This window comes from Haplochromis burtoni, unplaced genomic scaffold, assembly GCF_018398535.1.
Source record: "Haplochromis burtoni strain Fernald_Lab_line unplaced genomic scaffold, NCSU_Asbu1 Contig_259, whole genome shotgun sequence".
NCBI classification, from domain to species: domain Eukaryota; kingdom Metazoa; phylum Chordata; class Actinopteri; order Cichliformes; family Cichlidae; genus Haplochromis; species Haplochromis burtoni.
In genome coordinates, this window is record NW_024582620.1 from 630,829 (window position 1) to 657,688 (window position 26,860).

The 26,860-nt window shown below is 40.9% G+C and overlaps 1 protein-coding gene across 1 annotated transcript in view; it reads left to right on the plus strand.

The window, feature by feature from the left end:
- Positions 1 to 8,668: 8,668 nt before the first annotated feature.
- The window catches only part of mrpl23 (mitochondrial ribosomal protein L23), a 71,261-nt gene continuing 53,069 nt past the window's right edge, over positions 8,669 to 26,860 (plus strand). Inside the window, exons 1-3 of the mRNA XM_005949284.2 lie at positions 8,669 to 8,800; positions 10,523 to 10,645; positions 20,823 to 20,905. Of these exons, the coding sequence (XP_005949346.1) occupies positions 8,781 to 8,800; positions 10,523 to 10,645; positions 20,823 to 20,905 (226 nt within the window). The 5' untranslated portion in view covers positions 8,669 to 8,780. The remainder of the gene's footprint in view (positions 8,801 to 10,522; positions 10,646 to 20,822; positions 20,906 to 26,860) is intronic.

The following is a 26,860-nucleotide window of genomic DNA, read 5'->3' on the forward strand; positions in this document are numbered from 1 at the left end:
ACCTACTCCTTTATGCATTATGTGCATAAGTTATACCAAAAAGCTATATTTTGAATATATAAAAAACATCAAAAATCAAATATCAAATGCTGGTCTGTAGCCTAGTTCCACAACACAACACCAACCGGGGCACACAACACACACACCACACACACGTCCCACACACACACACACACAACGACACACACACTCACACACACACACACACACACACACACACACACACACACACACAGCTTGTGGTTTTTACATCCAGATGTGCCTTTCTCTGCTCTTTCTGTTAAGTGTCACTTGTTTTGAAAATGATCTGCATTCCAGCATGTGACAACAGCTTGCACTTAAAATAAGTTGTTTAACCAACATTCTACGATACAGTAGCCAAAATGTTACAACCAAGTGTTTTGTTTAACGTGTTGCTCTTTAGTATTGTGACTTTTGCACATTTTAGATACAGCACTGTCACAAAAAAAGGAATCCATGGTAGATTCCATATGTGTTTTGATATTTAAAGACCTGTGTGTCATTAAGTGTGTGAAGTTTAGTTTGTTGTGTGTGGGCAAAAGACATCTGTGGACAGAAATGCTGCAGGTGATGGTGTGATTGATTGAAGGTGGGATTCTGACTGTCAGCATTAATTTTGCCTTGAGTTATAAAGTCAGCATAGATTCAGTGGACTTCTGGTCAACCCATACTTTTATATGGTAACTAATCTCAGTGGACACTGAGATTTGTTGATGCTGAACGCTGCTCTCACTGAAGCATATTTTCTGTTATGCAGTAACTTTTTGCAACCCAAGCTGTACACTGCTCATGTACATTTTAATTTATCACTCTCTATTTATTTCAACACAGCTCTTATTGTAACATGTTTATGGCTCTTTTGGTATCAAACAAAACTTTTATTGGACGCAAAAATGAGACAAGAGGAATCACAGATCAGGAACAATGTTATTACGTTTGTAGGCTGAGGTCTTCTGTGGTGCAGTGCACCAGATATCCCAAGAGTGTTGACTGACATACCTTGAAGATCAGTTGCCCCTGTCCTCATTTATGCGTGTCAGCCACTCCTCCTACCCCCCCGGTCTATCACATAACTCTGGCAGGGGCAGAGACACTGGATAAGTCTGTGGGAACCCGTGTGAGCGCTCTACCTAATCACCTTATTCCAAATGCAGTCAATTTAAAAATCTCTGAAAAACTGCATGCAGCTTTATGATTACATATTACCATAGGAATGTAGAAGAAGATTGTCTTGTTTTATTTTTTTGCAGTGCTTCTATAGGCACCTTGTTTGAGAGACAAAGAAGCTGAACAGTCAGTTGATCTTTCAGCTTACGTCTTTCTTACAGTGATTGAATGCAGCAAGTATTCAGGACCTCGGGTGACATATTTGAACTGCTACCTGTCTCAAACTGTTTCAGATTCTGCATTTTTAGACTGTGTCTTTTTGCATGTGTGCATGCACTGTACTTGAAGATATGCTCATGTGTTTTTGTGTTTTCACACTTGCATTCGAAACCCTGAAATTCAAGTTCAGCGGTGGCCCTGTCGCAGCCAGGCTCTTGGGTCAGAGGTCAGGTTGGTAACTTCAACGGAACATCCGGGAGGGGGGAAGGGTCTACATTTACACGCTATCCAGATTGCCCATGACACTGGTTGCTATTTATAGTCAGAGGATTGCTGCACGGCATGCACCCAGTCCATTCGAGTGTGTGAACATGGGACAAGAAAAAAACAGAGGACTCTGACCTTAACTGGCCACTACCTCTGACCACTCATTTAGTGTTGATGGCACAGGGGCAAATGTTTAATTAGGTGTAGGATGGACAGGCTAATGATTTATGCTTGCGGTGTCAAGTAGATTTAGTACTTTGCTTAGAGTTGAAATGATTTAAACCTTCAGTCATGTTCTTTAAACATAAAATATAAAACATAAAATATGAGATTATGTCAGAAAAACAGGAAATATCAGGAAACAGTGGTTGTACACAATAGTTAGTTATTTGGCCATATATATATGTGTATATATATATATATATATATATATAAAAAAACACCCAGCACGCCCCTGCGGGCGGTTTATCCTTCAAGCTCGGGTCCTCTACCAGAGGCCTGGGAGCTTGAGGGTCCTGCGCAGTATCTTAGCTGTTCCCAGGACTGCGCTCTTCTGGACAGAGATCTCCGATGTTATTCCCGGGATCTGCTGGAGCCACTCGCCTAGCTTGGGAGTCACCGCACCTAGTGCTCCGATTACCACGGGGACCACCGTTACCTTCACCCTCCACATCCTCTCGAGCTCTTCTCTGAGCCCTTGGTATTTCTCCAGCTTCTCGTGTTCCTTCTTCCTGATATTGCTGTCATTCGGAACCGCTACATCGATCACTACGGCCGTCTGCTTCTGTTTGTCTACCACCACTATGTCCGGTTGGTTAGCCACCACCATTTTGTCCGTCTGTATCTGGAAGTCCCACAGGATCTTAGCTCGGTCATTCTCCACCACCCTTGGGGGCATCTCCCATTTTGACCTCGGGACTTCCAGGTTATACTCGGCACAGATGTTCCTGTACACTATGCCGGCCACTTGGTTATGGCGTTCCATGTATGCCTTGCCTGCTAGCATCTTGCACCCTGCTGTTATGTGCTGGATTGTCTCTGGGGCATCTTTACACAGCCTGCACCTGGGGTCTTGCCTGGTGTGATAGACCCCAGCCTCTATGGATCTTGTACTCAGAGCTTGTTCTTGTGCTGCCATGATTAGTGCCTCTGTGCTGTCTTTCAGTCCAGCTTTGTCCAGCCACTGGTAGGATTTCTGGATATCAGCCACCTCCTCTATCTGCCGGTGGTACATACCGTGCAGGGGCCTGTCCTTCCATGATGGTTCCTCGTCTCCCTCCTCTTTCTTGGGTTTCTGCTGCCTGAGGTATTCACTGAGCACTCGGTCAGTTGGGGCCATCTTCCCAATGTATTCTTGGATGTTCGTTGTCTCATCCTGGACTGTGGTGCTGACACTCACCAGTCCCCGGCCCCCTTCCTTCCGCTTAGCGTACAGCCTCAGGGTGCTGGACTTGGGGTGAAACCCTCCATGCATGGTAAGGAGCTTTCTTGTCTTTATGTCAGTGGCTTCTATCTCCTCCTTTGGCCAGCCTATTACCCCAGCAGGGTACCTGATCACGGGCAGGGCGTACGTGTTGATGGCCCGGATCTTGTTCTTACCATTCAGCTGACTCCTCAGGACTTGCCTGACCCTCTGCAGGTACTTGGTGGTTGCAGCCTTTCTAGCGGCCTCTTCATGGTTCCCATTTGCCTGCGGGATCCCCAGGTACTTGTAACTGTCCTCTATGTCTGCAATGTTGCCTTCTGGTAGTTCAATCCCCTCAGTTCTGACTACCTTCCCTCTCTTTGTTACCATCCGACTACACTTCTCCAGTCCGAACGACATTCCAATGTCATTGCTGTATAGCCTGGTAGTGTGGATCAGTGAATCGATGTCTCGTTCACTCTTGGCATACAGCTTGATGTCATCCATGTACAGGAGGTGGCTGACAACTGCTCCGTTCCGTAGTCGGTATCCGTAGCCAGTCTTGTTAATGATCTCACTGAGGGGGTTCAGGCCTATGCAGAACAGCAGTGGGGACAGAGCATCTCCTTGGTAGATCCCGCACTTGATGGTGACTTGTGCTATGGGCTTGGAGTTGGCCTCTAGTGTTGTACGCCACATCCCCATTGAGTTCCTGATGAAGGCTCTTAGGGTCCCATTGATCTTGTACAATTCTAGGCATTCCAGTATCCAGCTGTGGGGCATTGAGTCATAGGCCTTCTTGTAATCAATCCAGGCAGTGCACAGTCCTATTCATGTAGCCCCTTCCGCCGGGGTTACTTGCGTAGTAGCATTCCAACAACGCCCTGTTTTCATCTCTTGCCCACCGATGCCTTCTTGTTCCAGTAGCCCACTTTTCGTCAGGGTGCCCTGGTTCCTCAACACCTGACGCGGACCTTGTTGATCCGGGCGACGTCCGAGCCGGCATGCCTTCATATTTATCTGTCTATATATATATATATATATCACCATGGTAATAATTTATGTTCAGTCATTATCAGTTGAATTCCCTGATTTGCTACTTAATCAAATCAATCCAACAAGACAACTCTATGAGCTTAGGAAGTGGTTGTGGGTGCTACATGCCACAGTCAGCTTGCTCTTATGTGTATTAAAACATGTGATGGTAAATATGATTAATTCTAAAGTTTTGTATGTTGTCATTACACCAGGAACAATGACGAAAAGTCACTGGAATCTATGGCAGGCCCATCTAGTAGTTGTTAAGATATTTTGGTGTGAGCTGTGGCGGTGGAGCACCTTCTACCTGTGCCACAAACAAAATGTCAGTATAGACTGGACAACTTGTTAACTGACCACTGATGGATGACAAGCCACAGTGTCTTACTGTGTCGTATCTCAGAAACATCTGCTATAAATTGTCAACAGGTGATGAAAATGCTATTATAAACAGCTGCTGCCAAAAATGATAATTGGTTCCCCTGATACAGTTTTGCCTCATCCCTGAATGTGGTGCATAACACGCATAACATGCTGTAGTCCAAACCTACTATATGAGCCTCGCCTGTAACAGCCAAAGGCCACTTTTAACTCAATTCTAGTTTGAAAGCATTCTCTCATTCATTGCTGTCTGTCTTTATTTTTGTTTCTGTAATTCCTAATCATCCGCTTTAATGTATCTATGCAGTGTGATGCTAACGTGCTACTAAGGCGCTGTTTTTGTGTAAAATTCACTGAATGTAAGGTATTTGGCTGATAAAGTGTCTAAAAAAACCCTCATTACAGTAAATGTAATAGCTTAGGTAGTGCTGCTTTCACCTTGTGAGTCTGTGTATGTTGTGTGTATGTTTGTGGACAAATTGTGGTTCTAATGACAAAGACCTACTTTTGAGGACTTTTGCGGGTGCTTGTGTGAACCTATTTGTGGACAGCTTTCGTTAGCATTACAAACGTGCATAATGCTGTCATGCATCTTTGTCACATTAGCTATCACATAGCCTGTTTTACCCAAGCAACTGTTTAGGGAATGAGCTGGACCATTCTTCAAGAAGGTTTGAAGTGACTTCAGAAGGAATTGCTAAAACAGTGGATCTCGTTACGTGCAAAACTATTGAATTCAGCTGACAAACTTTTCCATCCATGTCTGGATCTTTAATTTACTGTTTCCTTTTTTCTTTCTCTTGGATATCCAATACCGACGACTTCTCCTGCGACTGCCTGAGAGTCAGAGGGGGAAAGTTTCCATGCTGCCCCAGTGCTCACTCTTGGCAGGACAATGCCACAGTAGACTGAACTGTTTCCGTCTATCCACCTCTGCTATTAGAGCGCTCCCTCCTCCACCCTCGAATTCTCCCAGCTTTTACTGTCCCAAAATATACAATCTCTGCTTTGCTTTTGCTGTCTTTGTTCTGCTCTCTTTCACTCAGACACAGTACAAAGTGATAGTGATGTTAAAAAAGTACAATTTCAGTTATTGAATGACCATTGCTTTAAGAATGAATTGTAGCTATAGCAGCTACATGCACAACTGAGTATTAGTTACAATTGTTGCAAATACAAATGTGATAGGGTTTGTGTATGAGTGCTTTTGCGTGTGTGGGTGTGTCTACTGTAGCTAAAAATGTAAGACAGACAAGCAGCCAAGCAAACCGACCAAATCATGACTTATTTAAAATTGAATGATAAGCATAATCAGCTACATCTATTTTCCCAAAGAGCCAATTTTAAACAGTGATGAGAACAGTTGTGATATCCCAAACTCTGTATTAAAAAAGCAATAAAAAAACCAATATTTCAGTTTGTGTTCTTACAGCAGCCGGTGAAATTAGTTAATGAGCACTGCTCATAAAATTAAGGGACCACTCGATCATCGCAGTAAAACACAAAATCACTTAAACTCAAGCATGTCAATCTGTCCACTTAGGAAGCATAACTGATTATGAATCCATTTCAACTGCTCTGGTGCAAATAAAAGCATAGATGCATTGGGGATGCAACAAAGAGACAACAGTCAAAACGGGAGTGGTTTTGCAGTTGGTCATGATCAAAAGCTACTGCTCTGTCTTTATCTCCCCTGACTGCACAGGCTCAGGAGTGTAAAGAACATACTAGAAGATGGCCTATAGCAGGAGGTGATCTGGACAAAGGTGCGGATGGCCATTAACCCAGGAGCATGACTGATTTCTGCTCTTTTTGGTGAAAACTGGAGCAGCAATGCCAGAATCCTACAAAACTGCCTCCAGGAAGCTACTGTCTCCATGAGGATGGTACGAGAGCTCATTGCCCTTTAGTGGGAACTGTGCTCACGACACAGCACGATGCAGATTATCTTTCTCCAGAGAACACCAGAACTTGCAGGGCCACCACTGGCACTAGCACTGGCATCTTCAAAGTTGAGAACTAGCACATGACAGAAGTGAAAGAATCTGGAAACACTGCAGCGAATGTTAAGATGCCTGGAACATCATCATTCAGCATGGCCAGTTTGGCAGTGGGTTAGTAATGGTCTGAGGAGGCATATCTTTGGAGGGTCACACAGACCTCCATGTGCCAGCTAATGGTACCCTTACTGCTATTGGATTCTCAGACCCGCTGTCAGGAATATTTTTTCACAAAGCTAGAACACAGATGCAGGATTGAGCCACAAGACTACTGTGAAATGTTCTCTGCTTTCAGCTACAATGGCAGAAAAATATGCAGGAATCACTGTAAACATATCTGGTATGAAATATCTAACCAGCCATTTTCTTATGATTATCAAATTCAGGATTGCATGGGGGTCATGTTGCTATGAGGCAACAATGCTTAACGCTGATCCACTGTGTTGACCTGAATTGTTTATTTAATTTAATTTATCTGAATTTTATTAGGAAATCTCAGTGATATTGATGTGGAAAAAAGTAAAATGCAGGATATAGATAATGATATTTAATATAAAAACACCCACAAAATACAAACAAACAAATACCGACTAGTGGCATATCAAATAAAGATAAGATAAGATAACCGCATCCTTCTCCACATTCGTTACAGTGATTTTAAATTCAACAATTGCTATAAATATGCATGTTTTGATTTTTCTGCAAAATACTCTTAGTCCAAAGTGTATTAACACTGATGATTAATAAAATTATGATATAATTACTGAAAATAGTTATCACATGGCATTAGGATTCACTGCCCAGGTGATATTTGCATTGCGTTTATAAAGAAATGGCTAGCGCCCATTTGGTCATTGGCCCATTTATGTGAATGCTACTTTGAAGGACCAAAAGGATGCGCTGCCAACACCCAGATGCCAAACACCATAGGAGCTCCCCAGAAGTCCCGTGACCAGGTATGAGCCTGGCATAAGAAGGATTTTCAGTGATATGGTGTGGCTGTTTGATGAATACTTCCTCCTAGTTAATGTCTGTCATCTTTTTTATTCTTCAGATATCCAAGTGATGCATTGAGATTGAAACAATCTGTAATTTACTTTCAGTAGAAATACTGCTGTGTATAAATAATAAAACAACTACTAAATGAATTTGTAGGTTACCTGCACTCTGATAAGCTCTGTGTGAATGTATCAATCTATTATTAGTTGAATCATGAATTTTAGAGCTTATAGAATTTGACCTATTTTAATGAACAATCAGGTGTCGTTATGCACAATAAGCAGCAGCCACTGCATTCTGGCATTCAAGCTTATGTTTTTAAAGCAACCGTCGCACCTCAGGCTCATCAGCATAATGGCTCCCTGCTACAGCGTCGTATCAGCTGTCAGATGAACCAGTTCCAAAGAAACAAACAAGTAAACAAGCAATGAACTCAGCAGCAGCAATTATTTACATTTTTTACAGAAAAAAAACAAAATGAAACTGGACATCTAGTGGCATTATAGGACACTCTGAAATAGTCCAACAAAATGCCTCATACATGAGCAACTCTATAATAATAAAAGCCTTCCACACACACACACACACACATCCACTCCATGACATCTTAACTGATGGAAACTCCCCTCCCAAGCACAGTGTGGATTGTCAGTGAGGTCCATTTCCTGCCAGGTCTGAACCAGCTGAGCCACAGACTCATGTTCCACTCAGGGGGTCTTCAATCATCTTTACCCTTGGTGCAGGCACATCGTGTTGTAAGAAGAGACAACAAGTGTGGAGTCTGAAGCAAAGATAAGAAGATGCAGAGATGGGAGGAGGTCTCCCTCTGCTGATGCCTAATCATATATGTCCTGAGAATATACTCAAAATCTTCTTCTTCTTCTATCAACTGCTCCCTTTAGGGGTCGCCAGAACAGTCATTTTTGCACATGAACAAACCATTGCAGGCTTTGTCTTTCTTTCCTTTCTGTCCAAACTGCTCAACCCGACTGTTTCTCTGATAAACTAATTTCTCAATATGCTCACAACAATGACATTCTCAAAAATGAAACCGAATGCGTGACAAAGTAATTGAATCTTTTCAGTGCTTTTTTTTTTTTTAGCTGCATAACAGTCCGGTATAACATGGGGATCTTTTAGTTTATAATTCAATAAGCTGAAACTAGGAGCACACATATCATACAGCTCACTAACACCCTAGCATCACAGGAAGGTAGTATATCCAATGCGCTTGCGCATTGCCAATGTTCCCGGAAGCACATCCCCGCACGTGTAGGATTTGACAACCTTGAAAAACTATAAAGTAACTATCAGCGTATGTCTGTCAGTAAGAATTTCTAGGGATGCCAGTAACACGACTGCTGTGAGTATCAAGTGTTTTGTTTAAATAAGAAGCCTCAGTTTTACTCGTGGATACATTGCTAGTCATCTTTTCTGGCAGTTTAACCTAAGAAAACAAGCTATTGCTAGCATGTCTCCCAGCTGACCTGTATGCACTCTGTCCTGAATGCAGTCGGATTAGTCCACGTTGCTGTCAATAACTGTCAGTGTATTTTAGACTGCAAGTTATGTGCTCACTGTGAATTTCAGATAACTAAGTAACAAGAACTTAGCGGGCGCTAGCCTGCTATGCTAAAAACAAACGGCATAACATGATGTTGGAGTTGTTGTGCAGTCACTTTGCAGGTTGGTGAAATTGCAGCAACTAATCTGCCGCAATATTAAATCATCGTAGGGGTAATGTGACTGTTTACGAGGTTTAACCCACGCTTATTAATACAGGGTGCTGTTATTAGTGCACCGTAGACATTGCACGGGAAATGTGTAGCTTGTATTGCTGAGCTACGTAAATACAAATGATCTTGCCTAATGGGGGACCACCGCTAAACAGAAACATCATAAACACATTTTTTTTCTATTTGCTCAAGATCCAATAAAATGCTACACTGCTAATATTTGATCATTTAGGTTTGGAGACTTGGATTTGTCTGTTTTTCCAAGTTTCATGGAGAAGTTATTATAAAGCGTGGCAGTGCAAAACAAACTCTGTGTGTGTGTGTGTGTGTGTGTGTGTGTGTGTATTTAATAAAAGATTGTTTCAGTGTCTCATATTCCTTTGAGTCTCCCCCATTTACCGGCTGCATTTGGTATGTAAAGGAGATCAAGACAGGTGATGTTGCTAGCCACAAGTTTGTGTCTGGAGGAAGACACATCTTTGACCTCACATCCTTAGGTATAGACCAGGAGTGCTAAACATAAAGCCCCGATCCTGCCTGCTGGATTAACTGTATTTTTATAAATTTTACAGCTTTTCCTGCTGATGACAACCTCCCCCATAGCCATTCATACTATACCGAATCAATGTAAGCAATAAAACAGTTAAATGACAGAAAAGCTCCGTTAAAACAAGAAAATTTCAAACATCGACAGTACTTTAAGTTTTATAAATAGGGAAAGTTTGGGCAGTGAGCTGCCAGAACTTTTCTGTAATCTTTCACATTTTTCATGTAGAAAAACTGCAATGTGCTGTCGAAAATGCACTTCTTTATTTTATATTAAGATATCTCAGGGATTAAATGTGTAGGGAAATCTGTTTACACTGATAATAAACTGAGTTTTATTCGGCCAGCTTAAGATCAAAGTGGACCTTATGTGGCCCTCGATGTAAAATATATTTGACATCCCCGGTCAAGACCTCTGTAGTTCAATGCTCTTGATTTCAGACAAAGTTATTCTTGCCCATCCTTATTTCTATTTGTTTTTTCAATTTGTCTTAACTAAGTAAAAGGAAAGATGCGCTACTTGCTTACATGGCAGTGAGTAAAATCTCCAAAGAAATTCCATTCTACGCATTTGTGTGAGCTGAAAGTTTAAGGAACTGTTCCAGATATTTTTAGTAGAAAAGGGAACCCTCTTGGTGCTGGACTGACCTCAGCTGCTTATCTTAAATCAAACAAAGATTAAAGACATAATTTTACTTGATTATCTAGGTAGCAGTTATTGTGATTTTCTTTTAGACAATATTATAGGATTCAAGGGAATGATATCAAGGATAATAAGAGCCAGCCTGTGCATATCTCCTCAGATATCCTCTCTACCAGCTGGGCAATCCCCAGCTGAGGATCTTCAGACCTAGCTGGTTTCTGACCCTGGTGAGGCCGGGGAAAGAGCAGCCTCAAGACACTGTCCAGTTTCGCATCCCAATGGAGTAAGTCTTTGATTATAAACGTTAATATGTATGAGTTCATTACCATACACCTTTATTTATCACACCGTTCTCAGGTAAATTGATTTTGTTGCACATAATACTTGGAGAAAGTTTTACTATGCACAGATTAGTGAGTCTGTATTTATTCTCAAGGTTGCCTCAAGTTTAGACATGGTTATTTGTCCATAAAATATAAAAGTGGATGTTAATGGATGCCTATTATTCTTTGAGTAGGAAAACATAAAGGTGATTGCTGGAAAACTAAATTACAGTCTCTTGTGTGTTATATTCTTCTCTATTTTAAATGTGTTTGTGACCCAACATCAGTTCACTGAGACTGAAAATTGTCTTTTAGTTTACATTTAGGTATTATGCTACTCTTTTCCCTGATGTAAATAACAAAGACCTCACAATGTCTCAGCTCACACCCCCCTTTCCCCCAGCCCTAAAAAAAAAAAATCAACAAAACTCAATATTTTATTTGTCATTCACTTACTGCATGCATACTTGATTCATTTCAGCTCCGTGTGAGACTCAGGGAAACACTGCTAATATGATGACTCGATGTGTAAAACAGCCAGTAAATCCCACGCTTAACTTCCTGTTAATACTACTTTATTTAAATGCATAGTTACTTTTTCAAGCAAATTGTCTTTTATAATCACCAGCACTGGCCTCTAATCACCTCTTTCTGAACTGTAAATGAAAAGTCTTGAAAAAGTCTTTTGGGAGAGATTTGAGTATTCCCTAACATATTAATTTAACAGATCTCACGATAGAGCTTGTTGTACATAATTATTATAACTTATATATCAGATATAATGCCTCTGATCTAAAATACTTTTACGTCAGTGGAATATTTCATTTATAGTTTTATTGCCACAGTGTTTTTTTTCCTGTCTTTTTCCACGGCGCCATAAATTACATACTAGTCCATTTGTTTAGTCCTTTCAGGCTGCCGTTGCCCATAAATGCAGGTGCTTATCGTTTGAAGTCTGCGTATTGTTCCAGTTGTAAATTTGTACACACATTAATCAAAAATCACAAATGCTTACTTGTACATACTGGCCCTTTGTAAGCATTCACTCTATCTATCTCTCTCTGTTTAAGTACAAGCTGTTCAGCCCTAGAGCAGATTTCCTTGGATTGAGGATCCTTTTTTCTTTTTTTTCTTTCTCCATATGCAATTGATAATGAACACAAAACAAATGAGTAAGAGTGGTCAAGTGACTAATCCAAGAAGAGAACAAAACAAAACTACACTAAACTTAAAAAAGATATAATGAACATAAAATAAACTTTAAAAAGACCCAATCATTTTTTGCCCTGTATAGGCTGTAAATTTATTTTAGAGTTTAGACTATAGTAGTTTCAGTTGAACGTATGGTACAATGAACATATGTTTTGCATTTAGTCTGCAGTAATTTATTTTTACTGCCACAGTAACGGTCTTGCGGGACCAGTAATATGTCCCTGATGTTTGATATTGTGGCCACCAGGTGGTGTGACAGGCTCAAAAACAGAAAACGGGGGCCTCAGTCTTCCACAGTGTAGATAGTGTGTACCACCTCATGATTATCCTCTAATGAGCTTAGTTGCAACAATGACTTGTGACAGGTCGTCATCTCACATGGAGAGTGACGCATGAGGTGAGGTCAAAAGTACTTTTATTTGGCTTTGAACTGGGGCATTTGAATCAGTTTGTACACATCCAGTCTTCACCATTAGTCTCTCAGAGAAGCTGCATCAATAGTGAGACAGAAAGGGAAGGCAAAACTAATCTTGTCTGTGTAGATACGATGTTCTTATTTTGTCAAGTTTCTGCTGTATCTACTGCGTCACTAAACGTGACAGGAGGTCCAGTCAGCACTTAATAGTGACAAGCTGATTTTGACTACCGCTACAAGCCAAGGTCACTGAGGTTACCAGCACTCCTGAGGCAATAAGAAGCCCAGAACCCACACTGGGGAGAAAAATTGAAGTTTGAGGCAGATCATCTATGTGTCTCTGGTGGGGTTTAGACCATAATCTGTTCATCCAGGTGCCTGGCCTCCCACTCTGATTCTTGCCTCTTCTCTGCCAAACTCCTAGGGTGCTTATGTAATTGTGTGTCTTTGTGTGTGTGTGTGTGTTTTTCTGTATATACTTGTAAGTGTGAGTGAGTCCGTTTGTGCGAATGGTGTGTTTCTTTGTGTATATATGCACAAAACTGGGTAAGTGCAGGGTGCGTGTGTGTTTATAAGGGTGTGTAAGGTGTTCTGTTTTTTTCCTCACAGTCTTTGATGCTTGCGAGAGGTGCATGGCTGATTGATATGCTGCTGGGGCCTCAGTGTGTGCTTGGAAACACTGTTATTTTTTTCACTTTTCTTAACAACATCGTAGTAAATGGACCCACACAGAGAGACAATGACAAATGTCACTCCCACTCCCAGTTTATTGATAAGTCTGAGTCACTGTGGCAGTGAAAGCTGTTGTAGTTATGATTCTCAAGTGTAGGCGGTGTAAGCGTGGGTAAATTTTAGAGCCGAGCAGCTGTTAATGAGAACTGGTAACTGTTGGCGTTCTCAAGAGAATAACACAAGGTGGCCTTTATCTTGCTGACACCTGGGAGCTAGATATCCATAGTTGTTTGTCTTGCTCTCTTTTGCTTTTCTCTAGTTTTCGTACTTTTTGGCAGTATCACTCACTTTCTGGCATGTCTTCCTCCATCCTTTCCCTCTGTCCCACCCTGGGCCTGCTGTTTATTGTGCTTTTCTTAAGCACTTTGCTATGTGTCCAAAATCAATCCTTCTTTGACACTTGTTTTTTGAGACACCTGGGCTGTGTTCTCTGGAAATTCTCTTTCTACCTGCCAGAGGGAGGTATTTGTTGGTCTTTTTGATTGTTCTCAAACCTTTTGTGCTATGTAAGTATTTCCCCTCTGTTCTATAACATCATCAAATTTCTAGGCTCACACCCACGCACACCTTCTTGTACCTCACCTGGCATGGCGAGAGGCCAGTACACTCTCTCTCACACACACGCACACATGCACACAAAGAAAAGAGCATGCTATTGAACTTTCAGTTGAGTCTGCTACTCAGTCACATTTCATGCTATGCAGACTAATAACTATGAAACCAGACCATGCTGTGGTTTCTCACTCTAATCAGACTTGAGCGAACTGACCCTGTAGTACTGCACCTCACGATTTCTTTTGCCAATGGTTCAGTTCCTGGACCTAACAGTGTTGGAGTCACCAATATATCTGGTCACCTCTTCAACGTGATAAGCACACGTTTGAAACTGTGCCATTTTTTTTTTCATGCTTGTAAACCCAAGTTAATGTCATATTAAGTCATTTAGCCTGTAGATTTGTGATGTAAACTCTATTGACCTGTTTCTCGGTAAGAACTTTTGTGACTTTCAATGACCGGCTCTTTGATCTATTTTTGTTCTATTGTCAGGCTGCAGGGCAAATAAAAAAACTCTAATCCTTCACACGCTGCTTTTATGCTCTCAACTTCTCAACTGTCTCTTTTCTCCTCAAGTCTCGGGTTCCTTGGCAGCTTTCCCTCTAAACAAAGTCGGCTACTATGATCTTGATACTTAGTGTTTAGCACTTTATGTGTGTGTGTATTGTCTCTGAAGATGGGAGGGTTAAAGTAGAGACTGTACGTATCTCAACCTAAAATTGACAATGGGCAGGTCAACAATGTGGAGCGGCTTTCATTTGCCTTTCATCTGTGCAGAAGATACTCTCCTGTTTCATTCTCACCGCTAAACCACTTTGACGCAGTGCACTTTGATGTTCATGTGTGCATGTATGAGTATGTATGGGCTGAGTAGTGTACCTTCGATGTTTAAACTATTGTGTGTGTGTATATAAAGGCCTTATTAATTTAAGCTAGTTTAATGTTTCCCTGACATTTACCATAAAAGTGTGCTGTTTGTCTTTATTAAGGCATTTTTCTTCAGTGTATAATCCATGTATTATTTCTTGTAAGACACCCCTCCCCCCCTCCCAAAAAAACAAACAAACAAACAAACAAAAAAACCTGTTAGATTCACAGTTGATGCAAGAGCAATTCAAACAGCAAACAACCAGTGCCTGAGATTTCTTTCCCTAACTCGTCAATAATTCTTTCCATCGGGTTCTGGTGCAGAACCAGTTCTCCTTGATTCTGATCCTCTGGACTGAACGTTTAATAGTTTTCCTATGTAAAGCTCGGATATTATCAAGTCATGGTGGATGGAGTCTGTGGGCTGTATCGGCTGGTCATTAGTAACTTTCTTGGTGTAACCCCTCCCAGAACCATTAACGTCAGTGGTTCGAATAATGTCTCTGTGGTAGCTTTGTGTTTACTACCACCAGTCTTTTTTTTGTTTGTTTTGTTTTGTTCTTGGTGAATAAAAATAATGATGAAATACATGAACTGGTTCTACACTGGGTGCCACATCGGGGTTGAGAGGGTTATATGTGATCATAAAAAGCCTAATGGCTCCTGATGAGATCATAAAGGAAGGGCAATTTTTAAACTGTCATGTGTGTCTGTTACTTGTAAGCTGTAAACCAAAAAGACTATGAGCAGCCAAATATTTAATGCAGCTCTTTTTTTCTTTTTTCTTCGTCAAACAAGGGGCCAATTAAATGTCTTTTAGTAGTTTCTGAACAAAGTAATCTTTCTATGGTTGTGACAGCAAAATCAAGCTTATACAAAGTGATGTTTATCTTAAAAAAAGAAAAAAAAAGAAAAAAAGGAAATAAAGCACTATAATATACTTTCCTACTCTAACCTTTGTAGGCCACAAGCCTAATTCAACCCTTCACACAGCGCTTTGCTCCTAGACATTTGGGTTTGGTCTCAATCACAGACCTCCAGATTAGCAGATGACCTACTCTTGCTCTTGAGCCAAGAGCAATGCCATATTCTTACAATGTAATGTTTTTAGAGTGGAATCAAAATCAGTTGGTACATTTTTGTGTTCATAATTCCATCAATTTTGACAAGATCCCCAACTACACTTTGTCTTACGGATGACAATCATTTGAGCCACAAATTTTTATTTTGGATTCATCGTTCTGTAAGACTTTCAGGCATTGATTTGTTTTTTTTTTAAAGATAATTTGGCATGCTTCAGACTTTTCGACCTGTTTTGATATCCTTTAGAATGGCTTCTTGACAGTCACCCTTCCATTTAGACTATGATGATAATGCATCTATTATTACTTAAATTAACAGGTTGCGGATCAATGGAAAGGCCGTTCATCTGCTGTAGACAGAGTATAAGTTGCTAAGTTTGCTAAGTTGTCTGTGTAGACTCAACACTGGCCCATCCCTGACTAAGGTGCCTCTTTTGCGATTGAGTGATTCATATGTAAGTATTAAGTAGCTTAACAAACAACGAATATTCCTCTGAAAAAAATAAAGTACTGGAGTGAAAAAGCAGCCAATGTCCAGAAAAACACTTTGAAAGACTTTGGGAAAGCCTGGAAAACTATTGCTCAAGACTGTTTTAAAAAACTGCAAGATGCTCAGAAACAAAATATAAAGAAATGGGGCTGGTTTAAGACTTTTGCACGGTACTATAGTGGAACTTAATACTTGACATATGAATCACCATGACTAGGGATGGTTACCGGTATCTGGTGCCATGATGGCACCGATTCTGACATAAACGGTAGTAACCAGACCGAAAAACAGCGCACATTTCGGTGCTTTTTTTCCCTGAGATGTGATACACACAGGCGAAGTGGTCAAAAGTCTGGCTGTACTTCACAGCAAAAGATGCAAACCCAGCAGCCTGCAACAAGTGCTTTAAGGTGACACTGTCAAAGGAGGTAACACCTTGAATCCGATGAAACACCTGGCGACGCATAGCGGGTTTTTTTTAAAGCCGAAAAATGCGCCGTATTTGATAGCTTGCTGCGAGACCTCACACCGAGCGCATCTACTGCGGGTGTGGTGCCTGTTATCGGACCCGCAGTTAGCAACATCCCCCAAAAACCCGAAGAGGAGAGTCCTGGCCCCTAGCCCTGCCAGTGTAGCAGAAATGATGACGAATGATGATGCAGCAGCCGTTTTTCTCTGCGTGAGTAGCTTAATGTTGTTCGTGTGTAATTTACGTTGAGTAGACTAACCGTTATTAAATTAATGCATGTAAGGTGAACTAGCAAACACCGTCATAGTTACATGCGGCTATCTTCTTGTTTGATGGCAGATACTCCTTTCACCCTGGCCAAAAAGGCTAAAATGACCAAAGAAAAAGTGGAAAACAGCTAAACATGAGAGGTTTTTGGATAAAGTTTGTGTTTTTGCCATTGTTTAAGCACTGCGTCCAGCCAAGAGTGATACCATATATGCCCTATAGCTGCAGAAAAGGCTAACATTGTTATCTTTTTACAAAAAAAAACAGCTGAACATGAGAGGTTTTTGGACCAATTTTGTGTTCTCCATTCTTTAAGCACCGGTTTGAGCACCGTTTAAGCACCAGCACCGTTTCAAAAGTACCGGTTTGGCACCGGTACCGGATAAAACCTAAACGATACCCATCCCTAACCATGACCCTTCAATATAAAGGCAAATTGAAGGGACTCTTATTGTGAATTGATGCTATATAAGTAGAACTGAATTGAATTCAACTTGGGTACCAGGTTGTCATAGCTTATTACAGAAAATTGAGATTTTGTTGACACATTAAGGATAGCAGTTCTAATGGGAGTTTTTCAGTATTGTCATACACTGTCAAAGCCACCTCTTGCTCTTTTTCAAATGTGTCCTTTCACCTACTTCTTTCATGCTTTCAGAGCACAGGTGTAAATTGACTACCTAAAACCAGTGGATGTGATACTGATAATCTTTTTGGCTCCCACATTTCAGAATAGGAACGATCCAGAAGCTTGTAGATTCTTTGCAAGTGAGAGATTACATCTGAAAGCAACTGCAAGTAGGTTAATCTGCAGATTGATGAATCTGCTTTATTGTCACACATAAACAATCGTGTCACAGCCAGACAGAGCAAAAGCTTCAAAAGCTTTACCTCGTTTATGTCATCCTGCTTCCAGCCCTTCTTTCTTTAACACTGCATGATATTAGATCAAGGTCCCTTGTCTCCCTTTACACTCCCCCTTTAACAATGCAGAACAATATAACTTTTTTAAACTGTTTTCTGACAATGAAGCTAGTGTTCCTGAATTAAACCTGCTTGGCAACAACGGACCATAATTGAACCTAATCCATCGTCTGCGTCATCTGATGCCCTTCTAGGTTTTGTGTTTGGAGTTCTTTCATCGTCTTGGCTGAGGAATCTTTGTAGCATGAGTGTTTGCGTATAAATATATACCAGTTGCTGAGGAACGATGCCGTTAGCCTTAGCAGTTGCTGGAGACAGGTTTTCATTCTTCCTGAGAGGCAGAAGTGCGAAAGGTTAGCTTGTGGAGTCAGATGGGTGTTTATACTGGGATGATGATCAGATGCTGCCTGCATCGCTGCTGGAGACGCCACGCCCTTTGTCTAAGTTTAGCCTTGTTTATGTGCACACTTAACTTGACATTTTCTCCTCAGCTTTCAGCCCAAGGCTTTCTTTCAGATTGGGTCCTGGTTTGTAGCTGAGATGGGAGTTATGTATTGACTCAGGTCACAGGAAAAACAGCTATCTCATGCAACCCCTGTCAAGTGTGTGTATGAATTTAGAGTACTGTATAAAAATGCAAAGCAGTTAGATATACAACTAATGCCATAAAGTGATTTTATTTATCAGTTAACTCCACACAATACACAATGAACAGAAAAAACACAACCTCATCAGTTTTTGTCTGCTTGTGGTTACAAATGAGTGCCAAAAACTTGGATAACAGTTTTTCTGTTTGTTTGTTTGTTTGTTTGTTTGTTTGTTTTGGTACATGAAGTGACTAATGTCAAATAAACAAACTCATGTTGGAGCTTGATATGTCACATTTCTGCCGATCAGTCCACATAAACAGGTACCCTCATTACTTCAGTATGGCTGTTTCACAGCGAGCTTCGGTTTCAGTTTCGGTTCTGTTCATTTGCTCTTTTCCACAATGGCCAGTTAAAGCATTTTGGGCTTTAAGAAGCAAACACAGAAAAAAATAATAAGAGATGGCCCAAACACATGGTGGGACAACCATTTGTTTACACTAATCACAGCAATTTGTGTATGAATGGTTACAGTTAGCGAAAGGTGATACAACACACAAAGCAACTGAGGTCAAATTAAAGATGTGATTATTAAAAAAGAAAAGAAATGGTAGTGTATAAAAAGTAAACGGAAAAATATCCACCGTTTCACGATTTTACATGTTGTCTTTGCACTAGTTTTAATTAAATATTTAATTTGAATGATTTTCGAGTCATTGCAATTTTTTTTTATTTTTAATATTTCCATTTTATCACAACTTTTTCACAACTTTTTTGCAAAGAGTTATAGTTTGGAAGACAGTTGTTGCAAAGTACATAACATAATACAAACATGAATCGCGGTTTGTAAATATACACTAGAAGCTCTTGTATCCAGCAGCAGAAACTTTAGCTCTACCCCCCCAAAAACAGAAATTTATATAACCTGGTAATAGAACTCTTTTTTTCTATGATGGATGCCATTGCTGTGTTTGTGGTGGCGGGATAATTTGAGTTGTAAAAGCAGTTGGGATTTAGAAATATTCTCCTCATTAATCAGGATCAGTTCACTGTGCTAATGATCCAGAAGAGACCTCAGTGGCCTCTAAGCCACTTTCTTCTCTTCCAGTTCCGCGCAACTGCTTTCTAGGAAAACCCGACTGTGTAATCAGTCTTTCTTCCCCTCCTGATCTGACGTACCCCTGGTCACTTTGCTGTGCTTCACTGCCCTCTGGCACACACACTGTGAGACAGTAGTTGTGGTGGAGGGGGGGGGAGCGTAAATGGAGCAGAAGACGGATTTGCATGCCACATCTTTTTCCTCTTGACAGTAGAGACAAATGCTAGAAGTGCTCTCAACGAGATCCTTTTTTGTCACAGTAAAGCAGAAGCCTCTTCACACTAATGCCCCTAGTGGACCAGGACCACGATTGAATGTTGAGAGGATGAAACTCACTGCCAAGTTGGTTCTCACTTTTCATAGCTGGGCAACTCTCTGAAGTTGATGTTTAGTAGAAACCCTGTGATGGTCAAATCACTATATCAAGCCATATATTTTGATTAAATGGTGGATTTGAATGTGGAAATTCTTATTCAAGTATCAAAAAGAGCAAGGCCTCAATGCACAAATCTTAGAGGGTCAAAGAGAAGGTTTTACTTCTGCACCAATGTCAGGTTTGCCAAACTTTAGTCTATTATAGTGGGAAAAGGCAATTGTTTGTATAGCATGGGAACATATATTACATCACTCTTAAGTACAAAGAGTCTTTGTATTCACAGATGGGGTTTTCTCATGCAAATGTTTGCCTCAGCTAATATTGTTAAAACAACTCAAGGTATCGGGCCGTCACCTTGGAAAAACGGTGAATATTACATTATCCTGTTCTATTAAAGAAACGTATGAGGTGATAGAAGATGCCATATCCGAGGCACTCATGTCAGACCACAACGTCGCTATTAAGCACTTTGTCAGACGCATTTGGGAAGTGCTTTCTACCAGGCTAATCCAATTGGCTTGATTGATTAGCAGTTAAAAGCCTTTCTTTCCCTAGTCAGAGGAATCTGCTTCAAATGCTGCCCAGCAGGCTAGCTTTAGCTAGGCTGGCCTGCCGGATCAGTTGGTGCCAGGCCCACTTCCTGTGTAGGGTTTCACAGGACGCGATCAATACTTGCAGACAGCTAATTGGATGAACACTGACACTCACATTTCTCCTCTCCACTTTACGGTCCATAGAATAAAAGCTGAATATGGGTTTGTACGAGAGTGTCCTGTCCGTTACATTTGATAATATAACAACAAAGTTTATGGGAATGCAATGTGGAAATGAGCTGCATCATTTCTATGTAGGTGTCAGTTAAGTGAATGTGGCATTATATGATCAACAGTGATCCAGTATGTAAGCCTGCAAGGGCTCGACTTTAACCGCAAAGATTTTTTCTCGGCCTGTTGTGTCTCCAAACACACGTCCAGAATAATCCTTATCATATGCAACGCCTTATTCTTGGAAGCCTCCATAACCTCTGTTCTGTTTTCTGTTTTTCTGGGTATATCTGGACAGAATGACCAAGTACGATGTAAAGAACTACTTGGAGAAGATCTATAATGTCCCTGTGGGAGTTATCCGCACCAGGATACAGTTTGGTGAGTCTTCTCATTTCTTTGCACTCAAGCACAGAGGGCCTGTAACTTTTTCAGAATTTGGAGTGATTGTACTGTTTCGCAAAATATCATCATGTTATTGCCAGGGTTGGCCTTATCTCTTTGTTTTTGTTGTTTGGGATGAAAGTGTGTTCGCTCAGCTCTAAATGGGATACAAGCACCATCGTTTTTTTGGGTGTTTCTACTCTTTCTTATTTTCATCTTCGTTGTAATCTTCTGCTTTTCTTCTGATAAATAAATAAATAAATAAATAAATATAAATATATATATATATATTATATAATATATATATATATATATATAATATTATATATATATATATTATATTTTATTTTTTTTATATTATGTATATTTATTATATTTATTTATTAAACCATTTAATTACGCTCATCATTTAATGTAATTATTTGTAACTTTATGAGCTATTTTCTTCAGTGTTATTGTATTTTTTTTATTGAGCTAAGTTGTTTTTCAAGTGCTTGGTGCTGTAACTCAGTCATTTCCCAGTCTTTTTGGATGAATAAAGTATTTATTTTGAGTTTATAATTTGCTTTCTTTTCCCTCATCACATTTTAATCAGTTTCTATAATGACACTAGAGCATCATAAATATGATGTTGTACGGGCAACACCAACACAGTTGATGCCAGTGGTGGAAAAACATACAAACATCATGACTTTGCATGCGTCTAAAGGCTTAGTCAGTCCAAAACATTGGGAGAGGGTGGTGAAAACACTTGATTCCTGGTATGCAATACCAAGCCACAAATATTTCATCCAAATTAAAATCCTAAAGTTGTAATGCAGCTGTTCTGAGTCAGTGGGGTAGATGCGCGCGCACACACACGCACACATGCATACGTGGTATAAATATTTTGATTTCAAACCGAATGCATGACTTAAGTACAACATAAAAGATTTGCATATAAGTAATGGATTATATGCAAACTAAATATGAAACTTTTTTTTTGTGATGTGTAACTCGGTACACAAATCTTGTTACACACTAAACACAGTTCACCCTTACAGTGAAGATATACTGAAATGGACTGTTCAAAAAAATTAAAGTAACAGTTTTTAATCAGAGTATAGCATCAAGTCAGTTAAACGTCTGGGAAATTGATCTGATCAGTTAAGTACCACAGGGAGTTGGTAATCAACCCCCAAAACAAGGAATGGTTTTACAGGTGGAGGTCACTGACATTTTTTTACCTCTTGGTCTTTTCTGACAGTTGGACATAACCGTAGGTCCTTAACCTGTCAGCAGGACTGGCATTAGGTCCTTTTGTGCAAGGGGGACAGAGTGAGCAGTGTTAAAGCCCTACAAAATGACCTTCAGCAGGCCACTGTTGTGAATGTGTCTGACCAAGCGATCAGACTTCATGAGACTCTGACATCCTCTAGTGTGCCGTGTGCTCACTGTCCAGCACTGTAGAGCTCGATTGGCATTGAACATACAATACCAGAACTGATAGGTCTACCACTGGCGCCCTGTTCTTTTCACAGAGCAGATTCACCCTGAGCACATGTGACAGATGTGAAAGGGTCTGCAGAAGCTATGGAGAATGCCTGCCACTAATGTTGTTCACCGTGACCGATTTGGTGGTGGAGAGGCATATCCATGGAGGCATGCACAGAACCCTACAGGGTAGCCAACAGCACCCAGACTGCCAGTAGGTATCAGGATGAAATCCTTGGAACTATTGTCAGACTCTACACTGGTGCAGTGGGTCTTGGGTTCCTCTTGGTGCATGACAATGCCCGGTCCCATATAGGGAAAGTAGACAGGCACTGACGCTACCATGTTGCACTTTAGACTGTGTAACTGCTCAGTGATGCCCTGGGCCAGATCCCAGGACAGCACCCGTTGTCTCATTAGCAGCATGCTCCAATGTTGTCAGGCATGCATAAAAGCACTTGGGGCCACACAAATTCCTGTGAAGCATTTTGACTTGTTGCACTGAAATTTCGGCAAAATGGAGACGCCCACGGCATTTTATTTATTTGGATTTTTGTGGTGTCTTTGAATTCAACCCTCTCTAGGTTGATGATTTTCATTAAACTATTCACTTGTCTTTTGTTGCTAACACATTACCCAGTCCATATCAGTGTAGATATCAACATGATTTTTCCCATTATGTTTTCAGTTTTGCTTGCAATGTATAAACAAGTCTTGTCTGTAACTAGCAGGATGTTTGATCAAAGCATTGATTGAAACTTGCAAAACTACTTCTGTGTACTTTCTGCCTGGTGCTATCTATCTGTACGGCCCCATATTTGGTTATCTGGTGTAGTGCTTAATGTTATACCAAATTACTGCCATATTAAAAATGTAATGCATTTACTTAATTAAATTATGTAAATGTAATTTCATAATTTTTAATAGGGACAAGCATTTCAAAAACATATACCGTAATTGTCGGGCTATAAGCCGCTACTTTTTGCACAAGCTTTGAACCCTGCGGCTTTTAGTCAGGTGCGGCTTTTCTATGGATTGTCCATGATTTTTGTCATATCGTAAGACGATTTGTTTTGTTTGTTCCGCTGTTGTACGGCACTACGTTGCCTGGCGGAAGGGCATGTGATCAGACACACAGTATCGGGGTTCAAGAGTGGTATGTTGGTCACATGTCCATCCGCCAGGCAACATAGTGCCGTACAAGTAGCGCGAAAAACAAACTTCAAAGTAGCGCTAGCGTTCAGCGGGAGTCGTGGATGACGAGCGGCGATAAACTTGCGAAAAGCAAGTTATGCTCAACTCCACCGGTGGAATCTGACAGCGTGGAAAAGTGTGAAAACATCCATGATCACCAACGGATTTCGAAGGGCTGGACTGCTGCATGATGGAGAGGAGGACACCGCCACGGCCCTTCTGAGGGTGTTCGACTCTGACACTGACAACGAGGATTTCTTTGGTTTTGAAAGTGACAACGAAGGAAAGAAGCTGAGAGTGGATGACGAGCCATCCTGAGCCTGTTCGTTTCCGACACTGGAGAAGAGGACTTTGGTGGTTTTAGTGCGCAGGAAGATGGTGGTGAATGACTGACTTTTCTTCTTGTTAAAGCCGTGTCACTGCACCTGAGCCTAAAAGGTAGTCCGAATCTATTTTTCTGGTGTGCTGTAGGTTATTGTTATGTACTACATTTGTTACTCATTTATGAAGCACAGTACATGTTTCGTACTTGTAATTACCACTACTTGTACATATACCTAAAAAGTTATGCAAATGTGTACCCATAACTTGTTTTTCAAAATATTAATAAAAGGGGTGTGTCTCCAAACAGCCATCTCTTTCCTGACAATTCCCTATGTGCATATTCTCTTACATATGATAAGTCAACATTGAAACACCTGCGGCTTTTAGTCAGGTGCAGCTAATGTATGTACAAAACAGGATTTTCCTCTGATTTTAGCTTGTGCGGCTAATATTCAGGTGAGCTTTGTAGTCTGGGAAATACGGTACTTTGATGTTCACTGGAAGTTATTCTTCAGAGATTACCCCCCACCCAAATTGCTCAAATAACTGAGCATATTCATAGCAGACTTGTGACATGCTGGTACTTGTGACATGATGTTACTAGCTCATTACGTCCTACAGGGTAGGCAAAAAATATTTCTATAAAGTATTTAAACACTTCTACATTTCTTTAAATAATTTATCAAACGTCTAAAAATTTAACTTGGCAGCGATTCATTTTTGTTTAATTTATTTTTTTTATTTAATTCACAATAAAAGCCTCAAGAGTTTGCAAAACTTTTCAAAGGAGCTAAAAACCATAATATAAATCTTTTAAAACAGTTTCTGACTTGTGCTGGTTTTACTGGAAATTATTTGTAAACATGAGGTTATATTGTTACTCTTCTTTTCCCCCATGATAATTCTAATTCTCTATTGTGAGAATTGTTTTAATTGTTTTTTATATAGCACTGAGGTTCACAGAAGCAGGGTTTTAGGAAACATAAAGTCTAATTGGTTCATTTTTGGAGACTGTCAGCAGTGGTTAGCGGTGATTAGCAATTTAAGCTTACATTGTAGACGGCCTTCCACTGACATGCAGCAGCGGGAGTGTTTTCCAGCGGCTAGTTGCGGTGGTGGTTAGCGTGCCTGGCTCTCCTTTCTCCTTAACACACACAGCTGCTTATCTGACGATCTGCTGCTGCAGCACTCCAGCTGTCCCAGGACACCCCATGCTCCCTCCACATAAACACATGCTATTCACTTATAAACTTGCTGCTTCGTCCCCTCCTCATCCCAACCTCGAATCCCTGAGTCCTGCGCCCCTGTCAGGGATAATTTCAGAGCCAAAACCAGTTTTATCATTGATTTAGTAATCCTATTGGCTTTTTATGGGTGAGTTAATGGCTTAAGTTTTTAGGGGCTCAGTATAATTCTAGGAATCTGCAAGTTCATGATAGAACAGAGGAAAAGGAGAATTGAATTGCTTGAAGATGGAGAGATGCTAAGACCCTTCTTTGCTAGCTCTGAAGGTCCAAGAGGAGAACACCCCTCCACTTCTGGCAGAGAGAGGTGCCAAGCTTAGCTTAGCCTGCAGTCTGAGGAACCAATTAGAACTGTTTATTTGAGTTGTGTCATTAGAAGCTAAGAGAAAAGCTCTTTGGTTGAGAAGAAGGAAAGAAGGGAGATTTTGGGGGATAGAGTCGGTCAGAGAAGTAAGACTAGCTGAGGGCCCCGGTTATCCTTAGGTACGTCAGAGAAGGTATCCCTGTCTGCGTCAGGGGTTCCACTCCATTTGCAGTGTAAAGACGGGAGCAAGCTGAGGAGAGTAAGGGGCGCAAAACAACCCTTTCTTCCCTCCATATGCGGCAGGGGTATTTTGGAAGGAGTTGCCATGGTTACTCCTCTGGTCTGGGATTTGTAACGTGATAGCTGGCTGCCAAACCGCAATCTCAAAGAGGGAGGAATTGTGCTTGCGTTTGCGAGTGTTGTATGAAAGGTCTGTCTGTGTGTCTGTATACGTTGGGAAAGGAAACCAAGGGAAATATACTTTCTTTTATATCTTTTCGAGGTATTATGCACTTGTTTGTGGGTTTTCAAAGACCTTTCGATGTTTTATGACAGAACTGGTCAGGGTCGTACCTTGCTATTTCAAAGGTTGTAGCATTTCCCTGTGGATTTCCTCAGCAACCTAATGGCAAACATACACACACACACACGCACACTTTTTTTTTTTACCTTCATCTCCCACCCACTTAGGGGCCTCCACTTAGCCAGCGTGGTGGAGGTGGTGGTGGGGTGTGTTTTACAACCCTGGTCAGGGAAAGCCCTGAGCAGTGGGCTGCCCGGCTAGTGATTACTAGCTACACGTACCACACACACATAGGCATGGACACACACTCACGAATGACTCACTACAGGGGAATGTTTCCCTTGTTTTTGAATGTCATAAACTGTTCCCATGGAAATGGCAGTTACTCAGAGGGCCTGTTGACTTGACCACTGGGGTCTTATTGAGATTAGAGTTCTATGGGAGAGATGGACCATTTGATGCTCTGGTTAGTATCCGTCATCATTGTAGTTTTTGTTGTAATGTAAAGATGTGTATACCTGTATCTAGGGCCTCAAAAAATCTCTTTGATTTATTTGAAGTTAAGTCCCTAGCCTGCCTCCACACACATGTGGTATCCCTACACATGCACGCACTCAGCAGTTACCCGGTTCCCTGACTTTCAAACCCAGAGAGGTCTGAAAGGAATGAGGATGATGTCATCATCACCTGCAGTTGTGAAAGAGGTTAACCAGCACTACATGGTAAACAAGATTGGTTTGTCCTTTTCCACACATTTTCAATTATAACTTTGGCTTTTAGCCACTATGAAGAGAAGATAACCCTTTGTTCGTTTTTTGCAATAGTTCACTTTCACCTCGTTTTCAAAGTTCAGACCAACCACTTTAGTTTATCTGAAGCCAAGATTCCAG